At 43.9% G+C, this 23,441-nt stretch overlaps 1 protein-coding gene and 1 pseudogene across 2 annotated transcripts; one reads left to right on the top strand and one right to left on the bottom strand.

Moving 5' to 3' along the window:
* Positions 1–3,718: 3,718 nt before the first annotated feature.
* On the bottom strand, positions 3,719–23,236 carry LOC129183361 (WD40 repeat-containing protein SMU1-like; annotated as a pseudogene).
* On the top strand, positions 6,514–10,977 carry LOC129183358 (serine protease HTRA1A-like). Of its 2 annotated transcripts, none has more exons than XM_054780491.1 (11): positions 6,514–6,597; positions 7,911–7,988; positions 8,149–8,407; positions 8,482–8,596; positions 8,672–8,758; positions 8,855–9,016; positions 9,139–9,171; positions 9,274–9,370; positions 9,432–9,486; positions 9,548–9,643; positions 10,000–10,977. In XM_054780491.1, exons 2-11 carry the CDS (start codon positions 7,943–7,945, stop codon positions 10,151–10,153), a joined length of 1,104 nt encoding a protein of 367 aa, XP_054636466.1. In that variant the 5' UTR covers positions 6,514–6,597; positions 7,911–7,942; the 3' UTR covers positions 10,154–10,977. The 2 variants fall into 2 exon arrangements, with proteins under 2 accessions (XP_054636466.1, XP_054636468.1); XM_054780493.1 differs by having other exon boundaries at positions 6,526–6,597; positions 8,173–8,407.
* Positions 23,237–23,441: the final 205 nt, after the last annotated feature.

The raw sequence follows: 23,441 nt of genomic DNA, 5'->3' as shown, positions 1-23,441 counted from the left end.
TCATCGGGGGTCCCGGCAGGACCCAAAGATGGCAAAAAACCCAACTTTTCCGAGGGGTCGATTTTCACCCGTTTCGACAGTGCTGGCACTGTCGCGAAATCGCATTTTTCAAGTTGCTGAAACGACACTTTTCCGCCCCGGGAGGTGGGCCAAACCCCCCAAACATTCATTGGGGGTCCCGGCAGGACCCAAAGATGGCAAAAACCCCAACTTTTCCGAGGGGTCGACTTTCACCCGTTTCGACAGTGCCGGCACTGTCGCGAAATCGCATTTTTTCAAGTTGCTGAAACGACACTTTTCCGCCCCGGGAGGTGGGCCAAACCCCCCAAACATTCATCGGGGGTCCCGGCAGGACCCAAAGATGGCAAAAAACCCAACTTTTCCGAGGGGTCGATTTTCACCCGTTTCGACAGTGCCGGCACTGTCGCGAAATCGCATTTTTTCAAGTTGCTGAAACGACACTTTTCCGCCCCGGGAGGTGGGCCAAACCCCCCAAACATTCATCAGGGGTCTCGGCAGGACCCAAAGATGGCAAAAAACCCAACTTTTCCGAGGGGTCGATTTTCACCCGTTTCGACAGTGCCGGCACTGTCGCGAAATCGCATTTTTCAAGTTGCTGAAACGACACTTTTCCGCCCCGGGAGGTGGGCCAAACCCCCCAAACATTCATCGGGGGTCCCGGCAGGACCCAAAGATGGCAAAAAACCCAACTTTTCCGAGGGGTCGATTTTCACCCGTTTCGACAGTGCCGGCACTGTCGCGAAATCGCATTTTTTCAAGTTGCTGAAACGACACTTTTCCGCCCCGGGAGGTGGGCCAAACCCCCTAAACATTCATCGGGTGTCCCGGCAGGACCCAAAGATGGCAAAAAACCCAATTTTTCCGAGGGGTCGATTTTCACCCGTTTCGACAGTGCCGGCACTGTCGCGAATGCGAAATCGCATTTTTTTCAAGTTGCTGAAACGACACTTTTCCGCCCCGGGAGGTGGGCCAAACCCCCCAAACATTCATCGGGGGTCCCGGCAGGACCCAAAGATGGCAAAAAACCCAACTTTTCCGAGGGGTCGATTTTCACCCGTTTCGACAGTGCCGGCACTGTCGCGAAATCGCATTTTTTCAAGTTGCTGAAACGACACTTTTCCGCCCCGGGAGGTGGGCCAAACCCCCCAAACATTCATCAGGGGTCTCGGCAGGACCCAAAGATGGCAAAAAACCCAACTTTTCCGAGGGGTCGATTTTCACCCGTTTCGACAGTGCCGGCACTGTCGCGAAATCGCATTTTTTCAAGTTGCTGAAACGACACTTTTCCGCCCCGGGAGGTGGGCCAAACCCCCCAAACATTCATCGGGGGTCCCGGCAGGACCCAAAGATGGCAAAAACCCCAACTTTTCCGAGGGGTCGATTTTCACCCGTTTCGACAGTGCCGGCACTGTCGCGAAATCGCATTTTTTCAAGTTGCTGAAACGACACTTTTCCGCCCCGGGAGGTGGGCCAAACCCCCCAAACATTCATTGGGGGTCTCGGCAGGACCCAAAGATGGCAAAAAACCCAACTTTTCCGAGGGGTCGATTTTCACCCGTTTCGACAGTGCCGGCACTGTCGCGAAATCGCATTTTTTCAAGTTGCTGAAACGACACTTTTCCGCCCCGGGAGGTGGGCCAAACCCCCCAAACATTCATCGGGGGTCCCGGCAGGCCCAAAGATGGCAAAAAACCCAACTTTTCCGAGGGGTCGATTTTCACCCGTTTCGACAGTGTCGCACTGTCGCGAATGCGAAATCGCATTTTTTTCAAGTTGCTGAAACAACACTTTTCCGCCCCGGGAGGTGGGCCAAACCCCCCAAACATTCATCGGGGGTCTCGGCAGGACCCAAAGATGGCAAAAACCCCAACTTTTCCGAGGGGTCGATTTTCACCCGTTTCGACAGTGCCGGCACTGTCGCGAAATCGCATTTTTTCAAGTTGCTGAAACGACACTTTTCCGCCCCGGGAGGTGGGCCAAACCCCCCAAACATTCATCGGGGGTCCCGGCAGGACCCAAAGATGGCAAAAAACCCAACTTTTCCGAGGGGTCGATTTTCACCCGTTTCGACAGTGCCGGCACTGTCGCGAAATCGCATTTTTTCAAGTTGCTGAAACGACACTTTTCCGCCCCGGGAGGTGGGCCAAACCCCCCAAACATTCATCGGGGGTCCCGGCAGGCCCAAAGATGGCAAAAAACCCAACTTTTCCGAGGGGTCGATTTTCACCCGTTTCGACAGTGCCGGCACTGTCGCGAATGCGAAATCGCATTTTTTTCAAGTTGCTGAAACGACACTTTTCCGCCCCGGGAGGTGGGCCAAACCCCCCAAACATTCATCGGGGGTCTCGGCAGGACCCAAAGATGGCAAAAAACCCAACTTTTCCGAGGGGTCGATTTTCACCCGTTTCGACAGTGCCGGCACTGTCGCGAAATCGCATTTTTTCAAGTTGCTGAAACGACAGTTTTCCGCCCCGGGAGGTGGGCCAAACCCCCCAAACATTCATCGGGGGTCCCGGCAGGACCCAAAGATGGCAAAAAACCCAACTTTTCCGAGGGGTCGATTTTCACCCGTTTCGACAGTGCCGGCACTGTCGCGAATGCGAAATCGCATTTTTTTCAAGTTGCTGAAACGACACTTTTCCGCCCCGGGAGGTGGGCCAAACCCCCCAAACATTCATCGGTACTATTCATGTACTTTTTCAGATTTGAATCTGTATTTCCAGGGCCAGTATCATTTGTGTTTGACACTGTTGCTAGGCAACCACGTTGAATTTCAGCAGTTAGCCAGTCAGCTTGACTCTTGCTATTAGCTAGCAGCGCATGTAACTAGACAGGAAAGCAGCAAAATAGTTCCGTTTCTAGTATCGGCAGCAGAGCTCTTGCCATGCACGTCCTCTCCAGTCAACAAGCGGGTTGAATCTCTCTCGAGTTTAGCGTCAGCACATGATTGGCACAAGCATAGATCCCACCTCCACTTCTAGTTTCTAGGTTTGTTTAGTTTTTATTTGATTTTAGAACTAATGATGCCTTTTTTTCTTTGTTTCTGCTCTGCAGTACTTTGAGATTGATGAACTGTAAAGTGCAAAACAAATCAAATGTATTTATTATTATAGTATTAATATTATTACTTCTGCTGTCACTGCATGCCTGGAGGAGACAACGGCACCGATGTCGAAGAACGTCATACTCCTGCAAACAGAAGGAATCCTCATTTGTACCCCACATCAGACCCACTCATCCCTCATCAGTAGTATTGTTGTCTCTGGCCACAACATTCTTCTTTCTTCCTCTGCCACAAGCCTCGGTGCAGGAAACCACATTCGTCACCTCTCCAATCTCAAAAACATGGCGAAACGTCCCAGTGTGCCTCAAAGAGGTCCTCACCTCACACTGCAGGTAAACCTCAATCACATCTGTTACACCGACACTTGCGGCCTTCAGCAGTCCCGCACCAAACTCTACACTATGGGAGAGCGGACTTTCAAGCTGCTCCCCCCATGCCTGTGGAATGCTCTCCCAGACTCTCCAATGGCACCACAGAGCGTGGAGTCGTTAAAAAATGTTTGAAAGGCCTATTAGGACGCATTTATTTCACTTTTATTGTTTTTTTGGGGGGTTTGCTGGCATTTCTTGTTTTCTTTGCAAAGTGACCTTGTGTGTTAGTCCACACCGAAATGCTGGTGTATTTAGCTTCTGCTTCGACAAGTCTTTGCTTTGAAATGTTCTGTAAGTGTGATTTTCTTTTTACAAACATGTTTCAATCCGTTTTCCACCCAAAATTGATCTCTTTCATGGACACTTTTTGCCAAATATTGTCACAGTTCAAGTTTGAAGGCTGAAGGCTGCCTCAATCCAGTCCTCAAACATTTCAATACTTGACCAAATGGTTAGTACATTTGAAAATGTGAACTCTCTCTGACCTGCCGTCCCAGACTTGCTGTTTATACGACGTCGTGTCCCTAACACCTGCTGATTAGCGAGATGCGATTGCAACCATTGTTTCCAGTTAACCAACTTGCAACAATCATTTTTGTTACTTATTTCGTGGTTGGCAAAAGAGCTGAGTCACCAGGAAGTCGTATCTCATCGAAGCTGTGTCCAAGGTCACGTAGGCAGTGTGGAGGCCACCATCCATTCTATACAGTGATTGCATTCTTTATTGAGGGTTTATTGCCATGTTGATTGTATATTTTAAAAGAAGAAAAGAGTGACAGCCCCCACTTTGACGCCCCTGATTGCAGCAACTGAACCAGAATTCTATAAGAAATATTGTGAGAAGTACGGCAAATAGGATTCAATAAAGAAATACAATACTATTGGGAACCTCACAGTATTTATGCATCTGTACAAATCACTGTATGGTTTGTGACATCAGCGTTCTGCATGCAGCTTGATTAGAATAAAAATCAGTGGTTCTATAGCTAAGGACGGGTGTCAAGTGTGTTTATCACCTCACAGTACATTCTAGAAATATCATTTAACAAGAAAAAATAAAAATAAAAAACGGGGAAGAAAAGTTACAAAGATCAATTAAGAAGAAAATAGTCAGGCCCTGGATCAGAGCAGAGAGGAGGGATCCCAGGATGCGGATACGACGCCAGCAGAGGTAGGCAGAGTCATTTCATGAGTGCACAAGGCGAGCAATACAGGAACAGAAAACTGCGGTGCATAACGAAGGAAGCAAAGGAGGCACCGGGATTAACCGTAAAATAAGAGCTGAACTGAAAACTACCTGTGAGTCAGGCGGACTACAGAACTAGCAGGAGGGTGAGCAAAACAGTAGTACAGAACAGGGTTAAAGGTCAAAAGTCAGACCTTTCTTAGCATATTTCTTTAACTTTAAATTTACCTGAGCTTTCCCTCTCTGGCCTATTTACTGTCATCTATTGCTGAATTCACAAGCATTTGCTTTGATTGTTTTACATTTAATTGTCCTACCAAACTTGGACCTGTGTCTCTTTGGGCTGTGTGGCTTACTTTGTGGGTGGGTTTTTTTTTTCCTCTCTCTCTCTCGTTCTCTGTCTAAACTACCAGCAAACACTGTGTGCATTTGTTTTTTAATTTGTCAAAATTCAATAAAAATATTTCTGATTAAAAAAAAGGTCAAAAGTCAAAAAGCCAAAAGTGTATTGCGGTCTAGGAAGACGAGGGAGGCAAGGAATGGCGTCCAAGCAGGAAAATAATCCAGCAACCTCCTGCTGCAACCACAGAAATTAAGTAGAAGTGGTAGATAAGGAACAGCTGCGGCTGCCTAGTAGCTCCACCTGACACACGGAGGGCCAAAGTCTGAAAAGGACAAAACAAAGAGCAGGAAGGGACAGAAAATAAACAGATAAGGACCCAAAAAAACAGCAAGTGTCACATCCATCCATCCATCCATTTACTATTAGGGTTGTGGGGGTATGCTGGAGCCTATCCCAGCTGACTTCAGCCAATTGCAAAGCACATACTGTATAGACAAACAATCATTCACACTCACATTCACACCTATGGACAATTTAGAGTCTCCAATTAACCAAACATGCATGTTTTTGGAATGTGGGAGGAAACCGGAGTACCGGAGAAAACCCCCACACACACGGGGAGAACATGCAAACATGGATAATCGAACCCAGGTCTTCCCGATCTCCAGACTGTGACTGTGTGGCCAACATGCTAACCACTAGACTACCGTGTGGCCCGCAAGTGTCACAGTGGATACAAAAATATTAGAAAATGTAAAAAAAACAAGAGCAAAAATGGCAAAAAAAGAGCAAAGCTCACATTTTATACTAATAATATGCTTTTTGCACCCATATCGTAAAGCTGAGATGCATTTTATTCTTGAGATATACATAATTTCTAAGCATAACTACATGTGTTGCTTTACAAAATACCCTTGCATGCTTTCATTCTTTTTGGCCCGTCCTAGGATATGGGCTCATGATGTACATTGTGTCTGTGAAGTCATCTATCTTCTTTCATTTATTGAGGTTCAATAAATCAATGTTGAAGTCCCGGACGCTATTGACCATCATGACCATATTTTGTGGCCTCCTACTCAACATCAAAGTTGAGTCAGGTACGGTACTTTAGCTTTTTGTAAGGAAGAGACCCTTTCATTGTTTTATATTTTTTATCAGCTATGGCCTAGCTTAGCTTGGTTGAAACGTGATTCCGCACTGAATACTTGATGCTGTCCAGCCTCACCGAGACCCTACATCCAGGGGCCCCCAGTTGAGTTGAATTTGAGGCCCCGTTCAAAGATGTTCGCTCTCTGTCCCACTTGGGCTGTTCCAAGTGGGACGTATTTCCCGAACACCTGCTGATTCGCTAGATGAGATTGTAACAATCGTGTCAGGTTAAGAGACTTGCAACAATTGTTATTTCGTAGATAACAAAGTGCTGAGTCAGCATTCTCAGAGAATGACCACATGAGCCAGCATTAAACATGTGTTAGCTGAAGCAGCCATGTGATCGTGACGTCATTGAAAATTTGGATATAAGGAGGCATCGCCGCTCATGTCGACACGCCATCCCTCACAGTATCCTTCCGCATACTCTCCTCAGACCACTGAAGAGGACAACTTGACTCTCGTAAGTTGTTTTTTTGGACACAAACTATTTGCTGGAAATTTTCGGTTTAGTTTTTTCAATTTAGCTTGATAGCCTTTCGTTTATTTTTAAACAATTCAGATTATTGTTATGGGACTGGGCTTTATAAACTCATTAACCCATGTTGTTTCTAACTATATAAACAACCTTTTAATTTAATAATGAGTGATTATACATGATGTGCTAACCAACTGTATGCATGATTGAATTATCTGCAATGTATGTTATTTATTGTTGGTGTTTAGTGACAATGATGACGACTAAAAGTGCATAAAATATAGTTGTTTGTACAGTAGTGATGTTACGAGATGTGCCCAGGCTTTGAAGGGTGTGTGGTTGGTCCCTTGGTGCTAGTGTGTGTGTGTGTGTGTGTGTGTGTGTGTGTGTGTGTGAGAGAGACTGGCCAGTCTGGGCCTTCTCTGCTCTCCTGTGGTTGGGAGTGGTGTGGCCGTGTGGGGGGGCGGGTCTCCTCGCATGTTGTTACATGCTAACTGTTGGCAGTTAGCAGGCTAGCAATGCTAACATGCTTACTGTTAGCATGCTGCAGGGGCCGCAAACCTGCCACACCAACCCCAACCCCAGGAGAGAAGGGCAGGGCTCACCCTGGGGCATCTGTAACCTTCTGCCTCACACACCTACAAAGATGCCATACTTGATAAACTAAACATGGGAACTGATTTGATAACTCCTAATAATCTAACATTATGCTGAGAAACCTATTTCTGAATAAAAATGAATAAAATCTTCCCTGTCTTCCCATTATTGCCCAAGTTACACAAGCATATTGGGTGCCCTCTTTCATGTTCCACAAGCACTTTCACTGTCCTCTGCCTGCTTAACCCGTGCCATTGTCCTAACACGGCAGAAAATCATCATTACACCGCCTGCCATATCATATCATACTGCAATAAAGACTATGAAAATCATCATTACACCGCCTGCCATATCGTATACTACAATAAACACTATGAAAATCATTCCACAGCCTGCCATATATCAGATCATACTACAATAAAGACTATGAAAATCATCATTACATCGCCTGCCATATCATATCATACTGCAATAAAGCCTATGAAAATCATCATTACACAACCTGCCATATATCATACTACAATAAAGACTATGAAAATCATCATTACACAACCTGCCATATCATATCATACTACAATAAAGGCTATGACATCATCTTCATATTTGATGAGTTTTTATGAGTATTAATAGTAATGACAATCTTCACAGGCTTTGATCATTATTAGTGATGCCTACATTTAACAGCTTGTTTTTGTTTTGAGGTCTACTTTGATAACACAGTCCATCGGTCAGGATGGTTGCTTGTCGTCCAGAGATGCTGCTCTTGCTGCTCCTGACAGGTGAGTGATTGACTTGTGCTGTCACATGGTGCTATATGCTCAGTTGAAGACATGCTAGAGTACATCAAGCAGCTGTAAGGTCATGGCATGCGCATACAGAAAGAGTGGTGACACGCTTTGCTGTGAACTTTGAACCTGGACAACCCCTTCATGTGCTCAGGTGGCGTCATCATGTGCTCGTCAGATTCAGGGGGAAGTGCAGGAAACGGCACACATCAGACCCGCGACATCAGTGAGACAGAGGAGCTACAGATCAATGTCACCGGTCCCACCGGTGCGCCAGCGATGACCAATCCCACAATGTTGCCGCCCTGCCCATCAGGTCTACAGAAAAGCAACAGTCTTGGCCTCAAGTACAACTTGTCTGGCATAATGGAGAAGGTCGCGCCCGCCGTTGTTCTTGTCTCCAGCTATTTCAAGTACGAAGAAGGCAACACAACAACACAACGTAAGACAATAGCTGCCTTCACTCAGATGCCCTCTTCCCATGCAGGCCCAGTCACTGGAACTGGGCTGGGGAGATGTCCCCTACCCTTGGCTTCATCGTGTCTGAGGACGGACTCATCGTCATTGATGACCACAGGTTCTCAGAGAATGAGCCAGTACAGGTAGGCGCTGGCCAATGGGAGGAGAGTAAAGGTAGGCGGTGCCTGATCATGTGACATGAAGTGTTGTAACTGCAGGTGAGGCTGAACAATGGTGCTACATTTGAGGCAGAGATTAAAGACTTTGAGTTGCCTGGCCTCACTGTGATCAAGATCAACACAACCGTGAGTGACAAGACTGCTAAGTGACAACATGCTAGAATGCTACAGTGGTAACGCTTCAGCTAGCATGCTAAAAGCTAATTCCTGTTGTCATTTCAGACCAAACTGCCATTTCTTCGGCTCGGCAATTCGGCGGACCTTTGCCTTGGTGAGATGGTGTTGGTCATGGGCATGTGGAATGTTGCCAAGATCGCCTTCATCAAGGAACTGGACTTCCATCACAATGGCAGACACTACATTAAGATTAAAAACCTCAGCGAGGTGAGTCACGTGATGCCCGATTTATTTGAATGTTGCTTTTGCTGGTCCTCATGACGGCTATGAATTCGGCCAAGTTTCGAAATACATCTTGATTTTGTTCTGCATGTGTTGTTTTCTGACAGTGCGGCACCCTGGATGGTCCTCTTGTCAACTTGGTGAGTGACGTCTTCTGACCTTCGACTCAGCTGCTCCACACCAAACTCTCTGAACATTTGCTGCCATCCCTTTTAATTCATGAGGTTGTGTTTGTCCTGCAGGACGGAGAAGTGGTCGGCACTATCAGTAGACAGGACATTGATGGGCACATTGCCATCTCTTCAGAGGAGATCAGAGAGTACCTGGGCAAGGTCGAAGGTTGGTACCGCCTTCACCTTGAGGTCAACATGATGATGAACCTTTGTGTTGTTTTGAGCAGTGATAAACCGCCTGAAGGAGGACACTGGCATCTGGATGATTAGCCTCACACCAAAGTAAGTGTCTCGCACACGCACACGATGATGATTATAATTAGACCTGTTGTGGTGTGTCCAGGTTGGCCAAGGAGCTCAAGAAGGGACTGTGGGACTTCCCAGACGTCACCTCTGGTGCTTACATCATGGGCGTCTTCGACTGGCCTCCTGCCAAGGCGTAAGTGCTCGTGACTGGACCAGACCCTCACACACACTGACACACATCAAAGTGCACTGATTTTACCAGATGAGGAGGCGGGTCCAAAAAGCTGTGCTTGAATCGTAGGTGAGCGGTCATGTGACAAAGTTCTTTTCTTCTGCGGGAAGGACGAGTGATAGATGTGGTGCTGTTGTTCTAACCTTTGCTCTCCTAGAACGTTCTCATCAAAGAGCACCAAAAGTCTCACCTCTTGTCAAAGTAAATTATTTGGGTGACATCACAACCTCTGCAGCCTCTCATTGGACCTTCATTGTCTTTCTGTTGTGTCCAGTGTGTTGTGTTTTATTTGTGTTTTTTGTGTGTTTGCAACACAGCGCCGGTCTGCAGAAGGGTGATGTCATCATCGGCGTCGATGGCAAGCGTGTGACATCCGCCAGTGACGTCTATGCCGCCATCAAGCGAGGCTACGAGTTTCGTGTGCTGGTGAAGCGGGGCTACACGGTTGTCACTCTCGTCATCGTGCCCTAGGAGAACGACCGTTGACCCTGCGAGGCCAATTGGTGTTTTCACGACCTGTTATAGCCAGACTGGCACCGTGGAACACATGCTAACTTAGATACTAACTTTATTCCGTTTCATTTTAACACTGAGCCCTTATGGGTGGTAGGAGGAAGGAGGGCTATCTGTCATGCTTGGAGGTTTTACATGCATACATGCCAAGCAAATCCACACATACATCTGCAATATTTGTCAAGTACTATATGTTTTAATCAGTAGTCATAGTAGCCGAATATATGATCTTTTTTCATGCAAAGAGTGCACTCTTTTGGGAAAGGTGATGTGTGACAAGAACAACGTATGATGCAATGCAAGTGCAATCCATGGAACAGGTTAAAACCAGTAAGAAGACGACCTCTGAGTAAGGCGTCGTGCAAGGGACGGTCTGCAGACAGTCGATCCTTCAGTTTGCCCTACACGCTTTTTCATTTTCAATCATATAATTTTCTCATGTTTATGTAAGTTTTACTATTTTTGGTAATTACTATTAGTACACTTATTCTTTTTATCCCCTCACACACATTGGCATTTGGCTCTTTTGACCAAAAATTTCCCCTTTTTTTATTTGGGACATTTCACTCTTTGTCAAACATTTTGCCCCCTTTTCACATCTATGCCAAGGTTTTTGAAGGTTAAATCAAGGTCAGTTGGAGCAATAGTGTCTCGTAGTAATTAGCAACTTTTACCATATACTGTATTTGACAAGTACTATTATAACTGCTTTGTGTGGTTTTGCATTTTTATATTGCCCTTGCATAATCCTGCAATAAACTTTCTTTTTGAGCAACTGAAAAGCACCGTAGTGGACATTCACATTTTTGACAAGTTCTTGATGACTGTAAAAAGAAGTAAATAAAATGATTCCTATGTACAACGACTTGTAAAAGACCACTCACCTCTACAGCCAACTCCAGCCATGGACATAATTTGGGGTGGGGACAGAGGGGACACGTCCCCTGCACTTTTTCCAAAGGAAGTTTTGGTCCCCTGCAGTTTTTACCATCCAAAAACAATATATATAATCAGGGGTGTCAAATTCGTTTTCATTGGTGTCCACATAACAGTTATGGCTGCCCTCAGAGGGCTGGTTGTAAGTGTGAATATGTATGTCAATACAAATGTATAATTGCCTCAGGATATTATAACATAGTGCCCTGCGATTGGCTGGTGACCAGTCCAAGGTGTACCCCGCCTCTCGCCCCAAGTCAGGTGGGGTAGGCTCCAGCATAGCCCCGCAACCCTAGTGAGGATAAGCGGCATAGAAAACGGATGGATATTATTACACAATTGTCCATGCATTTGATTAACATATATTTATATATTTTAATAATTTTTTTTTATTAAGAAATGGATCGATAACTTGCTTTTAGTATTTATTTTCGATAACAAAAAAATGCTTGGCATATCTTCTTGCATGGATCATCCATCCATTTTCTATGCCGCTTCTCCTCATTAGGGTTGCAGGGGCATGCTGAAGCCTATCCCAGCTGACTTAGCCAAGCTACGGATTAGCTGGGCTGTGACAAGGAAGGCCCATCAATTCACTCGGTGCGTCTCTCTGCGAGGCTGCGCTTTGTCTACGTAAACAGAAAATTGCCACTCGTGGTGGAACACGTGGCAGTGTTGTGCCTGAGCACAGGGCGTCTCAGCTGCACCCACACACCAAGCACACCCCTCTGGAGACATAAATAGATCTCCAACTCCTTGACTGTGATGGAGATTCTTTGTTCTGTGAATACGCTATCATTACATTCACAGGGAGCATCATGCAATATGAACTGTCACAGGGCTATAGGGAACACTGAAGTTATTTTAAAATATAATTAAAGTGCACAAGTTAGTTCATTAATGTTTAATTAGAAGTGACAATAGAATTGTCACCAATGACACCACAGCATGGCAGCATAACCACTTAGAGCATATATCAAACATTTGCAAAAAGTGCTTGATATAAGTAAAGACATTGCAAAAATGAGTACATCTTCTATTGATCCAAATAGTTTAACACGACTTTAGCATTTTCAACACCTCCAAAATAAATGATTTTTTTTTTTTTTATGTATTTTTTATTTTATTTTATTTTATTTTATGTAGAGCCCTGTGATTAGCTTCAGGGTCCGTTCTTAATTTCTCAATAATAATTGTTGATTGAGTTGGGGAAATGATTTGATGTAATGTAATGTAATATTTTATTTCCTTTTATTTTGAAAATATTAGTTTTTTGACTAAAATCATTCCCATTATGAACTACTCTGCTTTCCTCCCACATTCCAAAAACACGCATGTTAGGTTAAATATTGTTAATTGTCCATAGGTATGAATGTGAGTGTGAACGGTTGTTTGTCTATATGTGCCATGCAATTGGCTGGCAACTAGGGTGTACCTTTTGCCTCTCGCCCAAAGTCAGCTGGCATAGGCTCCAGCATACCCCCGCAGGCCTATTGAGGCTAAGCGGCATAGAAGATGGATTTTCTAGAAACTCGACTCAAAGTTTGAACCCACCTGATGGTGTGGTCAAAAGACATACTGATGATGTGGTTGCTGTCCTTAAGAGAAACTCAGGCATGTCACTCCTTTGTTGTGAGCATCCTCAAACCTGCACAGGCACAAGCCACTCTGGATCTCCCAAACCTTGTATGCAACACATACACATAGGGTTATATACTGTATGTATTTCATAGTTAATACAGGATAGTCTTTTCAGTTGTATAGTTTCATTGTTAAGTAAAAGCTGCTTTTACCTTTTATTTTTCCATTTTGAGCTCCAGTGGCCAGTAGATCAGAATCTTGACTGAAGCACATGCACAACACAGCATCATCCATCATCACGAAGCCATCTTAGGCCTGGTACTTTAAATCCTAATGCATACACAGGGAAGAGCAAAGAAAGTCATGAACATGTTTATTTTGTATTTGTTTTATACCTGTTTGTTTTTACCACGACTATTCTGATATTTACCTTGCTGATGCTGCCAGTGTAGAAGTTCCACACTTCAATGAAACCGTCCACCGAGCCCGAAATCAAGTACCGTAAAGCACCGTATATAAACCGCACCTTTTTTTCCACTGGTAAGAAGCAAAAAATCGGGGTGCGGTTTATACACAATGACAGGTCTGTGACCAGACGCAGAAATTGACTACAAGCCCATTTTAGAATAGCAGTCTGTGGGTCAGACAGTTGCTTTGACTTTAGCGCCCTCTGCTGTACAGTTGCTGAAAATGCTTGCGTATGCAACTAATTTATCTGACGCCTGTCTGTATTTTCACACAGTGAAACGATCTCTATATACACTGAAGCTAACCTAAGCTTCCATGAAAACATTGCAAATGTAAAATACAATTCAACATTGGAGTTTATTCAAATTCACACTGAAGCAATGCTGTGTTATGTACAATACATGGATAACTGATCCGCATGTGCAGGACGCCACTCTATCACCGCTCGCGTCACCGCTAAACCAACATTCGCTACCGTTAAATCAAGGCTAAAGCAACGCTGGCTTCAGCGGTGCACCGCTAGGACAACACCCGTGTTTTCTATTTTTTGTTCCCCCATTTTGTGACGAGCGTTGTCGAAATTCGGCCCCCTCTTCCTACCGTTAAGGGGACGCTACAGCAAAGTTCGGGCGGTGTGATGGGCCTGTACCCTCTCAAAATGCCACGACGATCTTTCACCGCAGCGTTCAAACTCTCCGTCTGCCGGTATGCAGAAGAGTTTGGGAACCGGGCAGCAGGACGGCAGCACGGTGTGGACGAGTCAGTCATCCGGCATTGGAGGACATCATCGGCAAGTTGACGTCAAACTTTTCTTATATGAATACCATTGCAGATGAATTGATGGACGGCAGATTTCTCCTTTTTGAAATTGCTTAGTACCTTTACGCATGTTGATTTGAGATAAAAGAATTGGCAAGCATTTATGAACTAAAAATTTTTTTCCCCCCGCCGTGAGCCTGAAAATGGGGGTGCGGTTAATACACGTGTGCGGTTTATGCACGGTGCTTTACGGTATTTGCCATCGGGGGAAAAATGGGCACATTCCACGTGGGACCATCGCCTAAACTGCACATTGATTTAAATTCATGTTTTTTCAAATGTAAAACAAAAAAATGATGCAGTTTTAATGCTGTCATTGCATACACTTTTGAGATAGGTAAATTGGTAAATTGTCCCAGAGTGTAAAATACTGTAAGTTAAAAATAAATTTGCAATAAACCCCCCTGACTCATACCTGAAATGGACACATTGAGGGCTTAAGAAGCTTGTAATTAGTTTACCTGCTTTCATGCAATCATCACCAAACTTTGTGGCCATATAGTTGGTAAAGAGCCACTCAAATTATTGATTTTGTGGTGTTTGTTAACATTGACCTTAAAGGCATAATCACAAAGTTCACTAGTAAGCAACAACCACATCAATTTGCAACAAACCAAATGGAGTTATACCACAAATTCAAGGGCATGATGAGGGCTTTCTTCATATGTAATTCTTTGATCAATATTCCCGGATTAGATTGGTTATGGTTTGAGTCAGGGTTAGGAGTTAGGGTTAGGATTACAGTGGCTCATACAAAACACTTCAAAGCTTTCAGCAGGCTGAAATGTGATGGTCACGTCTATGTAAATCACTGAAAACACACTGATTTTGTATGCCACACAACAGAACCATCTAATTTGTGGTTACCTTGATGTGGCGTAACAGCTGGGTTGTACAAGCCTCTTTCTCCGTGTACCTATCCTTGTTAGTGAGCATGTCAAAGGTCATTTCAGGGGAGAGTATCTGAAGACTGCTCCAGTCTCAAAGACTAAAAAAATCAGAAGAAGACAATTGGAATGTATGAAGTGACTTCAGGAGAGGATGTGTCTATGCAGTGCGGAGACTTACACTGACTTGCTCCAGGAGGCCCATGAGGCGTGACGGCGGCACCACGCTCACCTCCCTCACCAGCGCCTCGGCAATGGCCCTGCGTCGCTTCTCCTTGCTGTTGCCTTTAGGGTACTGTATGCCTGCAGTGGAAGCATTGGAAGCAGGGCGTCACTATTCCACATACCCTCTCATGAACGAGCCCTTTAAAGGGATAGTTCAGATTTTTTGACATGAAGTTGTATGACCGCCCTATCAGCAGTGTACTACATCAACAGTGACTTACTCCCCAATTGGTCCTGTGAGTCCAGTTCTGGTCGAATTTCCGTGACGAGGAACGTAGCTCCGCTTAGCTGCTGGGGCCACTTAAGTAAAGAGTTTGGCTTCTCAAAGTAATATGTGTTTAAAAGAGTAATACATTTGCATGACAAAAATGCCTCCTCAAAAACATCAGACCTCACAAATCGCTCGGCGTTATATTTGTCCCCTGCCGTATCCCTGCGTACTGTCGCCTGTGCATTAATTTGCTGATCAGGATGTCATACAACTTCATGTCAAAAAATCCGAACTATCCCTTCAATGCCTCACCTCACGTGGGTCAAAGTAGGAGAACGTGAGAAGGTGCTCCAGGTGGAGGTACCTCTCAGGCTGGGTCTGCTGCAGCATGATCCTGGGGTCGGTTTGCCTGAGGAGGGAACGCGCTGCTCCCACTTCCCTCATTTCAGTAAGCTCTACGACGACCTATGAAAACATACAAAAAGCTGTCGAACAGATTATGCTCATTTGGCAATGTAAAAACAATATTCTGGCATTACTGTCTTCCAGTGTTGTTAAATAGCCATTAAGTCTAAGTCACCTGCTCATAAAGGTCAATTAGCGTGTTGTCATGCAATTTGAATGATTCGATTGCCAGCAAGACCGAGTCCCAGCGGCCCCTTTGGACGTCTGCGATGAAGCTGTCGATGCTCTCTCCACTGTGTTGAGCAACACTGTGGTTTCCTCCTGTAAGGTGCTCATGGTTCTGTAGAGGTTGTTCTCCTTCAGGTATTGCATGAGCAGGCGAATGACGCTATGGAGAGAAAAGCCATCAATAAAAATGCTATTCATTATTTGGAGGACATCATGTGTCATATTTTGAAGACTGGTCAATGAATTATGGATAAATAGCCATAAATGCCGTCCTTGGGAATATGTTTTGGTAAATGGCACCCATGCTTCTTGGCCAATCTTGCTCACATTTTACAGACTTATGTATGTCACTCCCATAAAAGTTTCAGTATCAAGAGCATAAATACTGTATACTGTTGGCACAAACATAGGACAATATTTTTTTCCTAAAATAAAATTTAAAAGAGTCAGCAAGCATGCGTCTCTCTTTTAATAATTTATTAATATATTTATGATTGTTCAATAAAATATTCATAAATTTAACGCTCTAAAATTATTGGGATGCTTTAAACGTGTGGGGGAAAAAGTACATTTTGGGCATGCAATATAGTCCCACCAACATTTCCAGGAACTTGTATTTCCAGGAATGTACAGTATATACTGTGTATATATAACTGCACATATGTTTTGGTTCATGGCGGCCACGTTTCCTGACCGACATTGTTCAAACTTTACACACTTGTGTTTGTCACTCCCTCGCCACATGTGTAAATTTGGTGTTAATCAAATTTTTAAAACAGAAACAGAAGAAGAAACTATTATTTCCTATATTTTTGTTTCAGTTTATGCAAATTTGCGCAAAAATTCATCTGTATAAGGTCGCACAGTTTGATTTGAACTTCGACATTCAACAAGTTTCAAGTGTGAGCTTCGGAACTTAATACCAGCGCCGACCTACGGTCGAATGCTGTAATAGCAAGTGTAGATGTGATGCTTTCCTTTTTGACATTCTGTAATACAACAAGAACAACAAATCAAAATGTATTTGTTAACTTATATAAACTTACCAGGATGCTTCAGAAAAAATGGCGGGGATACCTTTTTTTTTTTTTAATTTGACAAGTATTTTTTCGGAGTGCATGAACTCTTAGGTACAGCATACTGTACACTAAGAGACACAAATAAACTCTATTATTATCATCATCATCATCATCAATACTTCTTTTCGGACATATTGTGCACGTGTAAACGTGATGCTCTTGAACATAACTTTGTTAAGCATGGTAGAAACTCAGTATACGCAATTACCATTACTACTGCTGGCAGGGTGCCTTACATGGCTCACATGTTTCTGGTCATGCAAATTGCTGTCACTTAAACCATAGGAGAACCCACCATATAGCACTGTTGCCCAAAGGACATTTATATCGTGCAGAATTCAGCAGACTCTACAAGATCCAATTTTCTATAACATGAATTCTAAATAATGCATTTTAAGCCATGCAAAAACTAAAGTGTCTATTCAATACGATCTCACTCATTCAAAATTAAAGTGTCCTTATTCCGAGGGCTCCATCTCCACAGCCACCCTGTCGTTGTTTCCTGCAGATGCTGCAACACACTCACCAAGTCCTCGCCAAAGCCACGTGCAGCAGGTCCACCGAGGACCGCCCACGACGTGTTTCTCGTGCGTGTCGCTGTCCGGGCTCGTTTACTTGTTTTTCTTCCGACTTTGTAAAAACTCTTGAGCCCTTCGGTAATGACGGAATATATTTTTTGGCCTCCTCTCACCGTTTCCCCTTATCGGACCTGCTCTCAAGTTCGCTTCATTTCTACTTGTATGTAGCGTCACATTAGCGTCTCACAAACGCACGACTTCTTCGTCTTCGATGTGTAATGGCGGTTGGCAAACCAACTTAAAGGTGCATTGCCGCCATCTACTGGACTGGCCCACATATATTCCTTGCTGCTCAGTTTGCGTCATCATGGAACAGTCCATTGTAGTGTGGAGGAGAGGGGGGAAGATAATACGAATTTAGCTTTCAGATGGATTTCTTTTTGTTATGTTATTTGTTTAGTATGCTAACATAATTATACATTAATATAGTTGCTGCTGGTTGTGGTGGCCCTGGCCCGTGCTGGTTGGGGTGGGGGCAGCTGGTTTGGGGCCCCCAAGTAGGCAATTGCCTACTTTGCCTTAATGGTAGATCCGCCCCTGCATCTACTATCATACCGATAATTACTAACCAAATAAGGTGAGAGTGGAGTATTGCAAATATTTTTGGATTTTCACTGTAACCTCCAGCATTGTGACTGCAGGAAAGTTTTTAGAATTCAGTTGACATAACAGCATAACACACAAAAGAGATATCCAGATATCCTAATGAGCAATAACGTAAATAAATGTTTGGTTGGTTGGTGTAAGTTATTTTGAAAGCTTTTACATTAATAAACCCACTTTAATTAATGAGCTATGAGGTGGCATTACACGGCTTCATCTTCCATCGACTTTCATTCCATAGCAGTGGGTATGATTTTTGTTTTGATGACTGCAAAACAGGAATAACAAAAGGTTTCCAGCCTGTGATTGAACAGCTTGTCTGTGCCAGCCTGTGGCCAGAATCTGTGTTTGCTTTTCTTTCGTCCAATTCTTCTTGATTTCCTTCTTTATCTCACACTTCTGCTGCAGGCCTCGTCTGCATACACGGCGTATTAGTGGAGGCTTCATGTGCGTTAATCCTCTAGCCAGAGGACAGCCATAGAAAGTACAGTGCTGGCCACAACATTAGGTACACCTGCCCTTTATAATAAGGCATTTCTAAGACTCAGCTCCACTCATGTAGTTACATAACGTAGGGAAACATCCACACCACTGCAGACCACATTAATCAAGACACCATTCAATTCATACATCTTTCACAATATAACCAAAAATTTTACAATATTGCATTTTCGGGCCATTTTTTTGACCAGCTGTGATCAGCATGCTCTATCCTGTCATTCTTATTCTTACCTTCCATAAAATGATAGCGATAGAGCATCGTGAGGCACAAAAAGAATCAATGTTCATTCTGTTTTGTTTTTTTCAAATATCAATATCAATATGACAATACAAGTGTCAGGATCCCCCCATATCCCTTCTCCCCTTCCAAATCCTTCATTCCCTTCCTTCTCTTGCCTACCTTTCATTTCTTTATGGCAGCACCCTGTTGTATAACACCTTTGATGGCTTTGACGCAAACTCATTGTTGCATCATCCTTGATAGCATCCCTTAAAGGCCCACCGAGAAGAAGAGATGTCACCAGATTGTTAACAACCCTCTAACACTGGCTCTCTTTAATGCTCAAGTAAGATTGTTTCTTCGTGTTTTTTCCACTCCTTTTGACCACCTGTTTTTTAAATGCACTTTTGCAGTGGGATCCATCTTCTTCCCTGCCTGGCCCTGCTGCTGCGTTCGCTGCCTCGCCGTCCTTACACTGCTCTCCGAGGATTCCCCCTTACACCTATTCATAAACTCTTGAGCATCAATAAACTTTCATCTTTTACTCACACTAAGGTGTCTGCATTTTGGAGTTCAGCCCACAACCCCTGACAACAAGCTTATAAAGGTTTATTGACAACATAATACTACGGGAAGCCCTCAAGTTGATTTGGTTTGTAACAAATACATTTTTGACTTAGTGGAGATGACGACTACACTAAAATAAATACAATATATACTGTAGATTCCCGCTATTGACGAAGGATACATTCCGAAACCACGCGTGAATTGCAAATAAACAAGAGTAATTGGGACGCCCGCAAACATTTTTATTTTGAGACTCTAATAGAGCCTGTGTTATGCTGCTGTGTCTAGGCGCCACCGTATACTACACAGGCTTGCTCAAATAATGCTAAATGGCTGGTGCCTTCAGGAGGATGCACTGCCGTTGAGAGTGCCTGCAACCGCCCAGGCACTCTAGCATAAGTGCCAATATTGTAGCACAAACCTACAGTGCAATTTCCTATATGCACTTCACAATTAGACCCAGTGGGTGTCAATAAGCATCCTGTCGGAGGTGTTGAATCCTCATTGGCACTTTCTAAGAGTGTGTCAAAGGTTGGTGACTTGCTCTTGGTCCTCCACAGTCCTAACTGAGGAGATAAACCTTTATGTGTCGATTTAAAATCAACCCACCATGCCCTATTTGCATATGCAAAGATTTGCTATTTCCCCTCTCACCAGTCACTCTTTTATTGCTGTATGACGTGCTATTAATTTCCCTCTCAAGTTGCTCAAGCTTCCTCCTTTACACTGTAATTTTGCTAAACAAGTCAATTTACAATTCAATTTTTACAACTCAATTTACACAACTTCTTTTCATAATGACTAACCGATTTCTTCTTTGATTCATGGTCTTTCTTTTCACATGCAAACCCCTTTGCCCATTCTGTACACCCGGAGGAGGCACAGCAGTCATTTCAACAAATAGGCAGCAAATCAAACTGAGTCTAAGGCATGCTAAAAAGGTGGCATTTATCTTTAAACAGCTTCATTGATCATCATGATCTTAAAATCAGCATCATAACTCCTCCCCTGATGTTTGCTAACCTGCATAACCTTTGTGGTGTGGTTGCAACTCTCAAGGTCACTGATGTGGAAGAAAAGCTCTCTGGCTTGCTTGACGATAAATCATTTGGCATTACCTGTTGGTTTTGTGTATAAATCTCCCGACTATGGGACAACAGATTTTTTTCAGCCTTTTTTTGAGGGAAAAAAATAACATTCTATGTACTGTATATTCGGGTCATTACGGGACTTTAAAAGCATACCATACTAAAACGACTGACTGTACAGTGGAAATATGCTTTACCCGCTCATACCCCCAAAAAAGGGTGCTAAAGGTGATATGGTACAGATGGGTTATTTTGCTCGTCTTTACAACATTTAACAAGGGCAAAAATACTGTACTGTGGCAGATTAACTGTACCTCTTGCCTTCCTCTTCCTCAAAGGACATGCCCAGATGGTCCAGTCATTCTGCGACATGCCATAGCTGTATCAGTTTAAAGCTTAGCAAGATGAATTTAGTTTTCCCACTAGTGTGACTGCATAGCAAGCGTAGCGTAAATTCTCAGTTTCTATGTAGAGAGGGTCTTTCTAGTTTGACATACATGGCATTTTTACGCCTCTTTCAAACAAGCAGTCCTCCCCATCCAGAATTTGGACATCATGTATAAGGGTTGCTTGGTCTCTCCAATGTAGGGGTCATTGCACTCCTAACTACACTGTACTGCATAAACAACATTACTGAGTTTGCTTCTCTGGATTTCGTCTTTGGGGTGAAATGCATTTGTATGTTATGATGAGTTTCTCTGACAATCCAGCCACTTAAGGGACCGCCACAAAGATTGTCTCATTCCACAAGAAAGCTCTTTTGCCAACAGGTAAGAAAACAACCTATTGCTATGTAGGATGGTGGTTCACCAGCCACATTAGGCCACAATAACAGCAAAAACAACCCTATTGTGACCACCCCCAGGGGACAAACCCACCAGAGACATAAATAGGGAGACACTTAAAAAATTACAGCTGAGGAAGACTCTTAAAGGAAAACTGCACTTTTTTGTTGGAATTTTGCCCATCATCCACAATCTTTATTTGAGACATGAATTTATAATTTTCTATGTCCTCACTAGGGTCGCGGGGGTATCCTTGAGCCTATCCCAGCTGACGCTGACTTTGGGCGAGAGGCTGAGGACACCCTGGACTGGTCGCCAGTCAATCACAGGACTCATAACTCAACACACAGGCATGGTCTAAATAGCACAGTGAACATGCCCATGGTGCTTAATTGGGTTCAAGTCTAGAGACATACTTGGCCACTGCACTGCACTTCTGCTTCCTCAGCAAGGCACTTTTCATCTTGGATGTAAGTTGGAAAACTGCCATGATCATGCTCCGCTTCAGAACCTCACAGTACATGTTGGAATTCGTGTATGGCGTCAGTGTGGCCGGCAGCACTCGTGCAGCCCCAAATCACGATGCTACCACCACTACCATGCTTGTCAGTAGGTAAGACACAATTATGTTGGTACTCATTTGTGTTGCCAGCTATTTAGGCGATAACGGCTGTGTATGAGTCATTTTCATGGATAGTAAATCTATACTGCTTGAGTATTGTCCTTTAAAAAAATAAAGTATACTGTAATAAAAATGGTTGCTGTATGTGAGGGGTGAACTGACACTACTTAAGCGCTGTCACATTTTAAGCGCTGACGTATTGACTTTGATGATGATGATTTTAAAATAGGAACTATTACCATATCCTGACGCTGACCCATCTCCATACTCATGATAACACATTACTTTACTAATGCTTGCTTTCTTCATTCACTCTTGATCTCACAGTATATTGTTGGAGGTGAAATTCTGGGCGACCTAATAAAGGCCACAAGGACTAAATAAATTTCACTTCCCCTTTAGGTGTTTGTTTGTTGTTATGAGAAGGAGTAAGACTCACTGTCATGTTCTGTGTTGTCGCTCTGCTGTCGCCTGTCTGCCATGTCTTTGCAGTGCACCGCTGCCCTGCAGAAGGCGAAGTTTCCTGTATACACCTGCGGCTAATCACTCACCTGGCCTTCTTAAGCATGGCAGCGAGACTCACTCGTTGCCAGATTGTGCCTCATGCTGCTCACGCCCTCTGCTCAGCTCGGCTTTGTGTTTGCTCTTTCCCTGTACCTGCTCTCTGGCTTTTATCTGTATCGTGTTGTAAGTACAGTACCTGTTCCCGCTTGACTTATTCAGCAGTGTTCAAACTTTTTGCTACGGCTAATTATTTCCTGCGTGGCTTTTGCAGCAGTGTCTTTTGTTCTTCTGCCTTGTGCCTGTTTTTTCCCCTACTAGCTTTTTTTCTAGTAGTGGTTTTGTTTTCTGTATTTTCTGAGTGGCTTTGCCCTATTTTTGTTTGGACTCTCGTATAGCTTATTGTATTTGTTTGTACTTTGACCTCATCTGTAGGACACGTTTTGTTAATAAATATTTTTTTGTTATACATACTGTGTCTCTCTGCATTTTGGGATCCAGAAACGCTCACGCCGTTCCTGACACTCACACTCCAACTGAAGGTTGAAACAGAATGTACTGAAAAGAATTCAGACAGAATAGAATCACAAGCTGCCTCCCGATGAGGTGAAGAGAGATTTTCTGCCCCCAGCGATGGGCTTTTCCACCTTTTGTAGCGGTTCCCCAATCGGCTGACGTGTTGATGTGGCACCAAGTTTATCTTCTCTTGCACGTTCCACGGTGTGTGTGTGTGTGTGTGTGTGTGGCAGCAACAGCTGAGAGCCACGTCTCCTGCTGACGTTGTAGTCTTCCATCAGCAACTTTTCTGAACAAAATAGGACAGGCACGTACAGAACATCCTAATTTTGGCCTACTTACTACTAGTGCCTATCTGTGTATATCAGTTACCTCCTTATGTGAATGTACTTTATCTTATGTGTTTTCTATAATCTACTTGCAATA

The sequence above is a fragment of the Dunckerocampus dactyliophorus genome, chromosome 6, assembly GCF_027744805.1.
Source record: "Dunckerocampus dactyliophorus isolate RoL2022-P2 chromosome 6, RoL_Ddac_1.1, whole genome shotgun sequence".
Lineage (NCBI taxonomy): Eukaryota > Metazoa > Chordata > Actinopteri > Syngnathiformes > Syngnathidae > Dunckerocampus > Dunckerocampus dactyliophorus.
This window is presented reverse-complemented; position numbering and strand designations above follow the sequence as displayed.